General features: G+C 41.8%; 1 protein-coding gene across 1 annotated transcript; it reads right to left on the bottom strand.

The window, feature by feature from the left end:
• Positions 1-82: 82 nt before the first annotated feature.
• si:ch211-15d5.11 (nuclear receptor coactivator 7) lies at positions 83-12,414 on the bottom strand. Its single transcript, XM_040138285.1, is given in 17 exon segments — positions 83-1,106; positions 1,263-1,336; positions 1,572-1,667; positions 1,905-2,057; positions 3,634-3,750; positions 3,927-3,976; positions 3,979-4,127; positions 5,191-5,350; positions 5,449-5,828; positions 5,920-6,104; positions 6,191-6,322; positions 8,242-8,421; positions 8,842-8,988; positions 9,698-9,777; positions 10,099-10,295; positions 11,277-11,501; positions 12,313-12,414. Coding segments are annotated over 16 exon segments (2,337 nt in total). The 5' UTR covers positions 11,378-11,501; positions 12,313-12,414; the 3' UTR covers positions 83-970.
• Between the last annotated feature and the right edge of the window lie 395 nt (positions 12,415-12,809).

Here is a 12,809-nt window from a genome sequence, read left to right as displayed (position 1 = left end):
TTTAGCACAAATTGAATTGTGTTTTTTTCTGGCAAGTACATCAATCAATCATACAAAAGTTTTTTGTAATTTTGACATTGTGCTGATTTTTATTAACTAATCTACAATACTGTACAATATAAGCAAAGTAGATCAGCGTATCAGAGGGAGAGCATGTCACGGATACAGTTGAATGACAAAATTGCATTAATTTGCAGTAACAATCGAGCTGTTGGTTTCATGTTCAGAAACCACAGAGGTGTAGGAGTCATCCCTTGAAATGAAGAGTTCAGAATAGTCATGAATGAGACACAGATGGTTGGAGAGGTTTTTCAACTTGAAAGCTATTCTCAAACTGGAGCTCCAAGTGCTCTCGTGATTATTTCCGGTGTTAATTTATGCTCTCTATGGCGCTAATGACGAAAACCCATAGAAATGAACGGTGTACACGTGTTTGGAAGTGTGTTTCAAAGGTTCAGCATTAACTGAAAGAAGCTGTATGGAAGTGGGGACATGCATTAGCTATGAAGACCGGTCATGCTCACATGATAAATAATGAGATATCATGAACTTGCTGATTCACATTAAGAGCAAAGTGCAGTTTCTGAGACTTGTAACCCACTCCATTCAAAAATTAGGTTTCAAAGAATCCAGTTTCAAAACGGTTCGGATCAATTCCCTACAGCAGAACTCAGTCTGGTTGCCAAAACCCAGTGGAATGAGTCAACCATGAAACAGTCCAACATTAGATCCAACTTTGGGATAGGGAGCCGTTCAGGATCAGCCTTGTTCAGTTCATTTCAGTCCATGGAAATCTACAATCAAACAGACAAATCCAGCAGTTTGCAGTTAATTTTTTTTGACATGGATGTTACCATGAAATGAGCGCACAGCTGCTTGTATTTTTGCTCAGTGATAAATGCCGTTTTGATAAAGCAGATCGGCAGCAACGAGGTGAGTCGAGGAGAAACCCAGCGTTCGCCCAGCTCTCTCAGCCGAATGCCCACACCTCCAGCTCCATGACTCGGAAGTCATCAGTTTCTGAGAGGCAGCAGTTATTGAAAGTGTAGCAGGGGCTGCTGCGGCCCAGGTACAAATTCTCATCCACCCACAGACCAAAGTGACCACTGCAGAAGAAACAGAGAAAGTAGTGAAGAGAAAAGAAACAGAGCCTATAAAAAAAATAAAAAAAAACTTGGTTTGACTGATTGTCCATCATCATTTTTTCGTAACATACAAATATAAGTTGTATGCAAGAAAGAAAGTGGGGGAAAAGACATTACCTGCCTCCACCAATGGCAAAGGAGTCCAAGTCTCCTTTAATGAAGAAAGAGTTTTCTCCAGTCCATCTGAAGCACTGCAGAGAGATACCAGGCACAATTACCAAAAAGAAAGCGTCACAAATACTGAAGTTGTGGAAAATTCTAATTTGACACATGCAACTTAATGGACTTTATTAATGGCTTTACTGACATTTTGCATTTTGACCTTACACAAAAGGCAGAGTTTGTGACGTTTAGCAGATATTTTACAAATCAGCTGAACTAAGAAAACCCAAGAAAAACCCTGAGCCTAGCTGTTAACAGGCCTACCTTGAAGCGAGGGTGCAACATGAAGAGAAAGGTTTCTCCTGTGCCGTAGAATGTCTCACTGAGCCTCAGAGGGTGAGAGAGGAAGGCCCCGAATATCTGATGAAGAAAAGTCACAGCAGACGGTAACAGTAAGAAAACATGGCAACTTAAAAAGCAAGCAGGCAAGGAAACTTTATTTCAAAACCAGAGTTACAAAGCGCTGTAACGGAAAAAGACAGGAGAAAAAGATAGATGGAAGAGAGAATGAAGACCTCTCACTTTCCCAAGGATTTTTGGGAACACTTTTGGAGACACCTCTGATTAATTTTGGTGATGTTTTTTTTTTTTTTTTACCTCATCAAGTGCATCCTTGATCACAATAAGGACGGGGGAGTCAGTGCCACCCAGTTTTCTGTAGAGGGACTTGAGGCTGGCACCGTGACGGGACGTACTGTAAGCCAGCTGCCAGCTGTGGCCGACTGTCCTGGGGGGAAGTTCTTTACATAACTGGAAAGAGATGAAAAGGAGTGGAGAAAAATGTAATAAAATGAAAATGAAAATGAAAGGCATTGAAGGAAGGATCAGGAATATAAACAGAGCCAGGTCCTGACATCAAAATGCTAAACAGATACTGTAGGTACCATCTGTGGGTACAGAAAGGTAGTTTAAAATCACATATCACAAATTTCCCTCAAAGAGCTTCACAATCTGTACAACATCCTCTATCCTTAGACCCTCAGCTCTGACAAGGAAAGACTCCGCAAACACACCTGTGATGGGGAAAACAAGGAAGAAACTTCATATATGGTCGAAACCTCTGATTGAAATGTTGTTTAATAATGATGCAAACAGCTGCAGGCCTCAATCTCAATCTTTGAAAAAAAAAAAGTGTCAATGGAAACCTGAATTAACCCACGCTGTCGCAGATTTTATGTAACTTAGATATGTCTAGACCGCTAAAGAAACTGGCCTTAACTTAGAATGTTTAACTTAACACTATGTAACGCTACCTCGGATCACAAAATTATTTCCTAATAACCACACGCCAAAAAAACTACCTCTATCTCTAAACTGTACCAATACTACAAATTCTTAAACACACCCATTTCTATATGTACGCATATATAAATAAGACAACGTCATGTCTACATTTACAAAGGACTAGCAGTTAAGTTCAATATATCCTCTGCCTCCCTAAACCTGTTATTTTTAAAAGTAATGTTACAGCTGCTGTTACTTCCTGAATACATAGCTGATTGCTTTTGATTGGTCAGCCCCGAAGATGTTTCCTAGCAACCAATTTATAAAAGACTATGGTCTTTACTAGCCAATACATTCCTAGTGTCTTAGTTAAAGGTATAATTTACAATCTCTGGGGGGGGGGTGTTCTTGCCCTGGGTTTTGCCTCTCAGGTCACAGTACATATTGTCTGCCCTACCTTGTCGGTGGAGGTGAAAAAAAAAAAAACCACCACCTCTTCGCTATTTTTTTGTAATCTATATTTTTATTTACAGCTAGAATTGAACACTGATCAAAACTAAGGTAGTAAAAGGAGATTGCTCTCTGTACTAAAGAGACAGATACAACTACATCTGTCACAAAAAGTATCAGGTCTCTATCAAGGAAACCAAATATGATTTTAATTATGATTATTGAATTAACAATTCTACATTTAACATAGCATTTCAGATTGTTTTTTATACTACCATTATCACGGAGAGCACCATGACCAATTTTATCACACAATTATTATTTGCTAGATTTAGATATACATGCATGTAAAGGCAGAAAAGAGGATCTACACACACAGTATTTTTTTCCTTTTTCGGTTGACGAATCTTTAACTTCATTGTGTCGACTCTTGAACCTAAACCCATGTGCCCTTGGTTTTAGTTTTACTGACTTTCAATGGAAACCTCTATTTTGAACTTAGCTAGTAGTTACTTAGACCTTACGAATGACTTTACACACAAACCTACTGCAACGATAGATTTACAAACAGCTGATGCCGTCTGCCCTGGCACACAGATCAGAGATGTGTGTGAGGACTTTCTGTGCTATATTCTATCTATATGTTACTCACCTCTCTAACATGTGAGGGTTCCAAAATGTGGCTGCTCTCTACAATACTATTGAGTCCTTCTGGGTCTCTGTCAGTGACCGCGGTCGGCTTGTCCCCATTCTCTTCCATCAACACCATCTGCAAAAGAACATCGATGCATTAAAAACAAAACAAAAACAAAACATTCAAGTCCGTTTGTTCTAGAACATCAGTCGGCACAAATACACCTCTTATTCTCCATTATTTGCAAAAATGCCCTAGGAACATTGGCTAGATCACCACTCTCCCACTTACCTAAAAACTAACCCACTTACCTCCCAGTCATCCCCTGAGCTGCGGTGCCTCTGGAACACCTCCTCCTCACCTCCTCCTCCTCCTCCTCCTCCTCCTCCTCTTTGTCCTCAATTAGTACAAACTCCTCTTCGTCACGATCCGCCTCCCCTTCCTCCCCCCCTCCCTCAAGTATACACAAGTCTGGTCGACAGTGTGTTAGGTAGGCATACAGCTCATCAGAGCTACAGGGGGGAAAAGAACGCAGTCACTCAGAGCTGTTGCAACGACAAAACAGCACCAACTGCTGTGTTACCAGGAGGAGACCGAGTAGCTTTTGAATGCAACCCATGTTTTTATTGTGCTGTTATGAATATAAATTGTCAAGTCCGTAAGTCTCTTTCATTTTAATTTCAATTTTTGATAAAGTAACTAGTAACTATGGCTAGTAGTTATAGCTGTAGCTGTGAAATAAATGTAGTGGAGTTAAAAGCACGGTATTTCCCAATGAAATGTAGCGGAGCAGACGCCTAAACTAGCAAAAATTTAGATACTTAATACGTAAGTACAATTACCTAAAAATTGTACGTACAGTACTTGAGTAACTTAGTTACCTCTTCCAACACTGTTAAATAGTCACTGTTTGGATGCCATACTGGCCCCTTTCACAGCGATCATACGTAACTAACTGTTGACAGATTAATTTCCTAAAGAGCCACCTTTGTATTTTCACTGTTGTCAAAGTTATGTTAGTGCTTTGATAATGTTTACTGAGAGAAAAGAGTGGGTAGAGCGGGTTAATATACAACAGCAGAGACCGGTGTGACTATCACAAGTCAACAGTGCCATGAATGGATGCTTATTTTAAACTGAAGTAGACAGGTTTGGCATCGTTTCCATGCTATACAAAGCTGATGACCAATAAATCTCAAATGTATTAAAGGTGCACTCTACACACAATCTGTTTACTCGTGATGCTGAGTACTACACAGTCTATGAAAACAGTTGTACAATGCCTGTTGTGGCTCTGGAGCAGTTTTCTACAGTAAAAAAACAAAAAAAAAACCTGATGACATCATCAGGGTTATTTTGGGGCTTGAGACTGATACAGAAAACCCTGAATTACAAATTAGACGTGTGGGGTTTAAGGGAAGTTGGTACACCACTGCTGATTTGTATTACGGGAAATGTGGGATCCAGCGCTTTTGAAGCTTGACCCATACTAGCGACTAAAAGTCAAAAATATGTCGACCTCCGCTGCACAGAACATTCTTTAACCCTGTAAAACTCTGCCAATAGTTACCGTACCTTTCTTGTGAAAGGGCGAGCCAGGTGTCCCTTCTGGGTAAGGTTTTGGCTGACCCCAGATTAAAACCTCCTACACCCTTTTTCTTCCTCGCTGAGGGCTGAACCCGCAGGCGCACAAACATTAGACTCCCGGGACTACCTGCTGATGATCTATGAGGCACTGGAAAATAAAAAGAAAACAAGGGTTGACTTATACTACAGAAAATAAAAACTGGGAAAAAATACATCTGTCACACAGATCACGATTCACATTTGCACCTGCAGTCAGCCTCTTTACTTTAGACTTCTCGGTGTCATCGGCGTGCAGCAGCTCTGTCTTCACCTTACTTGCGGCCTCCTGAGCTCCACAGCAGAAGGTGGCAGCACTGCTCAGGACGGCCACTCCCAGGCCGCCGACAGAGGCCTCAGACAGCACCTCCCCAGGTCTGCCATCAAGCTCCCGCTCTGCCTCCGCCATGTCTCTGCTCTCTGCCTCCTCATCTCCAGAAACCTCTTTGGTGAGGCTCAGAGCCAGACTGGACAAATCTGAGGAAGCTGCAGACACCAGAGCTGGGAGTGGCTCCCCCTTGTGGTCTGGGAAGACGCCTGCTCGGCTTTTTGCAGTTTTCAGTTTCTGGAAAATTTTCTTTCCTCTTCTCCTAAAAAGAAAAGAATATCAAATGCTGGTATTGACTCCTCATGTAATCTGAGTGTACGCGAGTCGCTTAGGAACAGTGAATCATCGCTGACCTCTGCTGGGAGGTGTTGAAGTGAACACGTGAGATGTCAGAGAAGAAGGAGACAGATGCCAGATTGTCAACAGAACACGACAGGAGGTACTCCTCACAGCCGTGTTCCCTCACGAGAGGAAGTGTCTTACACGGGTCGAAGAAGATCTTATTAGAAGTCACCAACAGGATCCCGGAAACTACGCCCTGACAGAGACAGAAAAAGGCTCACGTTAGCCGACCAAATGCCTACTACAGTAGTAAGATCAAACATAAGCATTCTTGCCACCCACCTTACGGTCAGTGATGTAGCGGCAGAACAGTTTGAGATACGGCATGGCCCCTGGTCCCTCCCCCTGACAGCACTCTGGTGGGAGAGCCAATAAGCAGAGCTGTCCATCAGGCAACGGTACCGCCTCCACATCCTATCAGCATCACACATAGTATCAGTGTTAAAAAAAAAAAAAAAATAGATATGATGATCAAATTAGAGCTACAATGGTTAGTGAACAATCATTTTGATAATCGATTAAACGATTAATTTAGAGTCATTTTATAATTAAAAATTCAAAAATACGGGTTGTAGCTTCACAAAAGCAAATATTTGCTGGTTTTGTTAGATTTTTATGGTAGTAAACTGGGTTTTGGGTTTTTTGGACAAAACAAGCAATTTAAATAAATTATAAAAAATAGCAATATACAAATCAGGCTAGAAAATAAGCAAAAGATCTGATTTTTTCCAAAACTTTTTCTCATAAGTTGTGTTTTCTGATTGTTTGCTGTCCACATAATTTTGGAAAAGACTGCCGCGCCCACAAAGCACAGACTGATGTTTCTTTTTTTCTGTCCGTACTCGGTGCTTTAATGTTTTCATTCCCGGGTCTTGATTTGTTGCTTGTTTCCATCGTATCGTTCTGTTCGTTTGATCCATTATAAAAACCTCCACGCTCATTTTTTCTCACCACATCTAAGAAGTGTCAAATAACTGTAAAAAATGCAAGGTGATCCTGTTAAGATGAACAGCCACTAATGTGGCTCACATCTGTTTAATTACAAAGATAGCTCTTCTTCTTTGCTGGTAGTTTTTCCTCATTTTCATATCTTTTATAAACATATATATATTTTATTAAAAGCTAAGACGAGCACCTGCACTGCCAGAGTTTTACTTTGTTGACAGCAAACACATTCACACCCTTATTTTCACTTTACATTGGGATTATTTTTGTTGAATTGAAGCGTCAGATGTTACTGTCAAAAGTCATGTTATGTAACCAAGGTACTTACACTTTCTCACTTAGGTTTCTATTTATTTCCTTCCATGTGTTAATCCAGCATGAGGTCTTAAGGTGGCTGTTTGGTCAACAATATTGAATGAACAGTACTTTGACCTGTTATGTTAAGGTCAGTACATTATGTAACCCAATAGCATAGGAATGTCTCCTTATCCTACTCTTCACTACTGGTGGATTAACTCTCAGATCCTTTACTTGAGTAAAAGTACCAATACAACAGCTTCAAAACACTGCATTAAAAGTAAAAGTCCTGTGTCCAAAATCCTGCTTAAGTACAAAAGTATTACCAGCAAAATGCACCTAAAGTACCAAAGTAAAAGTCCTCATTGTGCAGTAAAATGTTACATTATTAGGTTGTTGATACTGATGCTTCAATGTGCATTTCAGTGTTGGAGCTGGCTGAGGTGGAGTTAGTTTTAACCGTTTCATTTACAGTTAGACAGATCAGTGGTTCCCAACCTAGGGGACGGGCCCCTCCATAGTGTCACAATGTCAATCTGAGGGGTAAGAAGGGGTCAGATAATTAATGGGGTAGAAAAGAAGACAAAACAAAGTTCTGCTCCACAAACTTACCTTTCTCTAATATTTGATTTTGTTGTGAAGTAATGAATTAGCTTGACCTCTTTGAACAGTTAAATGAAATTCAGAGGGGAAAATCCCATGACACTGTTTTTTGTTTGTTTTTGTAATTTGTCACAAGTCAAACTGGAAACCACTGATGTAATACAGTTAATCAATTTATCATGTTTTTTTATGTAAAATCTTACAAAACCTTTTAATCTGAAAAGTAAATATTAACTACAGCTGTCAAACATATGTAGTGGAGTAAAAAATACAATATTTCCCTCTGAAATGTTGTGGAGTGGATGTAAAAGTAGCATGAAATGGAAATACTCAAGTAAAGTACAAGTACCTCAAAACTGTACTTCAGCGCAGACTTGAGTAAATGTACACGAGCACTTCAAATACACGTGTATGTTTTAACATACTGCAAAACGAGTCCCTTCTAAATTACAGAGCGTGCAGTAAAGGCAGCTCTTTTTTGTCCTTACCAGTAGTTTGTCATATTCTGCCTCTGGTGAGGGGGGGTGTGGTGGAGCGGGGAGTATATCCAAACAGTCTCGGCCTGCCTCTGCCTTTGCCTTCTCTTTAGGATCCAAGTCAGAGTTCAGCTGCAGCTGAGACGATCCTTGACTGGTGGAGGTGTTTTTTCTCTTCAGTCCGACCAGCTCCTTCAGAATGGAAGCCATGATAAGAATAGCTCTGACATTGAAATAGATACACCCCAGTGACAGGAGTGACTACTTCCTCTTTCTACAGGCCTGCATCTCCCAACTTCTCTTTGTTTGTCGTCACATCGAGTTGTGGATGAGGGGTTGGAAACTTCGTTTTACAGCTACAATATACCAATTTATCACATTAAAAGGATAGTGACTAAAGGGAATGTACTATATATTGTATTATCAGTCTGAGTTTGTTCAGAAAGGATAGGTTTTGGGTGAGGTACTGATTGCGTGAATGGATTTAAGTCAACAACAGACAACAACAGCTGGAAAAATAGTGTCATTTCCAGCCTTTCATACACCTAATATACACACTTAATGTGTGCATCACATGTCAGGTGCCATCATGTGCTTACGGTTGACTCTTACCTCTCTAGGGAGGGGGGCAGCAGACGAGGAGGATGCATCTGAAGAGGTGTGGGAGGGAGGGTGGCCCATGTTGCTCTCCTCTGCTGAGGAGGTATCGTTACTGTTGAACTGAGATGAGACGCTGAACACCGTGTCCCCAGGGAGACCCTAAAACACAAACACAAGAAAATCTCTGAAAGGGTGTTTTGAGAAGTTGTCTTTTTCTTTTTTTTCAATTTCAATATTTTAGTTAAACTGCACATCTATTAAAGCCACTTTTTCCCAAAGAAACAAAAAAAATTGTACGAAAGAAAAAAAAGGAGAAAAAGGAAGAGGGGAGAAGGAGCACAATGGTAAACAAGGATAATGTAGTACATTTCCAAGCAAAGATCAAATAAATCAGACCAGAGCACTTAGTAATTAGCACTAACGCCCTTTCCAGATTCATATTAATACAGAGCCGATCACAGGCAGGTTTAAAAACAAAAAAACAAAGAAAAAACAATCCACTGATAATTCACTACTCGGGACCAAAATCAAAAAAGCTGACACATACCTTAGAATAAAAATCTGAATACACATTCCTGCAGCTGTATTTGTTGTAGAGGCTCTGTAAGAGACGCTGCTTCCCCATGGTGTGACAGCTCTGACACACAGCTCGTCTCTGAACCTTGAACGCTCTTTATCAAACTCTTTCAAGACCATAAAATTGTGAAACCACACCAACCTTGCACCAGCATACCCAATCATGCAGCAATAAACCCATTATCTGTCACTTCCCAATTCTTCCCTTACCTGTTCCCTCAGCCGTGTCCCTGAAATGTGCAAAAAAAAAAAGTCCAAAACCAAAAAGCCAAATCAAAAACATGTGACTCACTCTGCTCCTTGTGCTGTCATCTGTCGGTCCACCCGTGTGTTGTTGCTTCACTGCTGTATTGTTCGGATCCCATGAAGTCCCTGTAAGGGAGAAAAAAAGAAAAAATGAATTTCTGTCAAGTCTTATGACAAAACATCCATTGCACATCACAAGTATGAGGAAGCAGTGCCTCAGCACCACTTACGCTAACAGGATTAATACAAGCCGCTACAGCTCATATGCCTGCCAGTCCTCTCTGTATGAAAATGAAAAATTATGCAAAGACATCAAACTTCCAACAGGCTCAGAGTGAGAATTATACAATGTAAATTCAAGCCGGAGTCCATCCCACGACTACTTTGCTCCCATTTGTTGCAAACAGCCTGCGCCCTGCCTGGGGACATCAAACACTGCTGGGGCACCTTGCAGGTAGTACTGCCGCAGCTTGGGGTTTCTGATGTGGGGGATGTGGTTGAGAGGCCGGCCCGCAATGGGCTGGTGCTGACGCTGGCTGCTGGCTGTGGACTCCTGCGTCAGCCGGGCCTGGGGCTGAGTCTCCCAGGGTGGCTTAGCGAACTGCGGAGGCTGAGAGACCCCGGGAGGAAGCTTGGAGCCCAGCCTGAAAGACAGAGAAGAAAAAAGGGAGGAAATGCCCATTTCTTAACCTTTCACATGGCATGTAGTGACTTGATCCATTGCTAATATGAAAATATTGATTAGGATTAGATTTACAGACCCAAACAAACGTCTCCCTATGCAGGAAATCAGAAAATCCGGTCTTACTGTAAGTTAACAACATCGGGTGACTTTTTGTAGTTACAGACATTGAATTAGTGACTGAACCAAAAGAAGTTTTGTTTGAGATATTTCATCCAATTAAGTCTGACTTTAAGGTACAGCCAACATCCCAGCTATGAATCATAAGATGTCTCATTCAAATGAAATCACCCTGTGAGTTTACAGGAATCACATGGTAATAGTATCACAGAATTTATGCCTTTATTCGGTGTCTATAAAAAAAGCTACTCGTCTTCATCTCTTTCTAACATGATCTCCACAGTCTCTGCTACTCAGCTTGAGGAGACACGGGTACAAAGACCTAAAAGTAGATTAGTGAATATTTTCATTATCAATTCATTCACTTCCACGCTCAAATATAAATTGTGTTGTAGGGTGGATTTTCCCTTTAATAGCAGGGTTTCAAGGGTTCATTGTTTAGCGTATATGAAGTGTGAATAACTGCATGATCTGAGTTATTTATAGGGGAGTGGGAGCTGTCTGTGCGATGGCTAGGTGAGTTCCCGTGCGATGCTGTAGCTCTCACCCACAAGAGGCGCTGTGATGGTCCGTGCATTCCTTCAGTGACTGCTGATGAAACCAGCTGGTGAAAATGTGCATTTTGTGCTAAAAGACATTCCTGTTTGTATTATAGTCCGGCATGAAACCAAACTGTATCTAAAACCTTGTCACCTCTTGATGAAAGAATGAATGGTAGCGTGCTTAAAACTGAGAAGCAAATGCCAGCCAAACTTGTCACATGTCTGCCTGGAGCTTTCCCCTTTGTTTTCTTTCCAGTAATCCACTAATTTAGAGGCCTGACCTGCTCTTAACGTTGCCAAAGTAGCTGGTCCTGCCCTTGTCCCTCCTGGGCTCGTGGTCCATGGCTCCTAAAGTCTCCGGCCCCCTCAGAGACTGAGCCATCCCTCTGTCTTTCTGTAGTCTGAAGCCGGCAGCGGTGGCAGACGCAGAGGGATGAGGGGCTCAGCTGGCATCCTTCCTCCTCCTTCTGTTCCCCATGCCTACCTCTTGTCCCAGTTTACAGCGCCTACACAACACAGCAAGTCAAAGAAATACGGGCTGATTTCACAAACAGGGGCCAGGCAGGCAGGGGGGGAGGCAGGAGGGACGGCAGAGGCTCTGCTGTACATGCAGCCACCTGACCCAATAAGGAAGTGAGCTAGACACTCAGCAGCATCATGGAGCCTGATATCCAATTCAATTAATCTGTCAATCGATCCATGTAATTGGTGAGTGAGAGTGCTTGGAATCAATGCGACTGAACTTTCCGGGTTCAAGGTGGCGGAAAAAGAGCGACAAACTAGGTACGTTTTGCACTTCTGAATAGCTTCCATTTCACATTTCTATAATAAAGTTACACAGAATATTATACAAATCAGCATTTTGCCTCTAAAATGGACCGGGCACCGTCTTTCCCGACTGCCATTCAGACATGACCTCACACTATGTGCGCATCATGACCCGGGAACGCATCGGGGCTATATCCTCACAGAAGCCTAATTTCTGCGACTCGCGCGTCCTTACAAGACTCGCATCCTTTGGGCTGGGGATCTGTCTGTCAGCTGTGACAGGATTAGTTTAGCCTCGTCCCGCATCCCCCGAGAGCTCCTAACATCACCCGGTCATGTGGATAGAAAAAAAAAAAAAAAGAAATGTAAATGCTGCTGGTGAATGTATATCACCGTGGAGGAAGTGAGAATTTTAGACGACATTACAGAACAATCGAGACAGCGGCTATGGCAGGAAAGAAAAAAAAAAAAAAATCATCACATCAGCAGCTCAGCGGAGATGAAGGACTCACGGGAGCAGCAGACAGACTGAGCAGGACCTTCACTGACCTGTGTCATGCCCAGGGATGGAGACGGGTGGCGGTCCTATGAGAGCGTACTCACATTGCGGTGTTATGATATCACTGCAGACAACCGTAACAAGTTCAATATTCAAGCTCCGCCCTGAGCTTAACGGACCTGAGGCGCCGAGAGCCAAGATAGTTCCTTCCCGGCCGGCAGACCCGCAGCGAAGACGGACGTTGACGGGAGGGAATCATCTTGTCGGACAATCATCAACCATCTCTGTGCTTTTTTTTTTTTTTTAGACTGATGAAAAGAAAACATGCCAACTCTGCCCTCAAATCTATACCTTTTTTTCATATTCATTATTTTTGCGCGTTTATGTTATTTATTTTCATTTGTTTTAGCCTATATTTGTTTCACGTAACGTGCCTTGTTCGCTAACAAATTTACTTTTTTTTCTATGCCTTGATGTTTGCAAAATAATAATCTAGCAAATAACAGAAAAATTTCAAAAGTTTTTCCTGCACGCTTCCAGAGCACAG

This window comes from Xiphias gladius, chromosome 10 (genome assembly GCF_016859285.1).
Source record: "Xiphias gladius isolate SHS-SW01 ecotype Sanya breed wild chromosome 10, ASM1685928v1, whole genome shotgun sequence".
In the NCBI taxonomy this organism is placed as follows: Eukaryota; Metazoa; Chordata; class Actinopteri; order Istiophoriformes; family Xiphiidae; genus Xiphias; species Xiphias gladius.
This window is presented reverse-complemented; position numbering and strand designations above follow the sequence as displayed.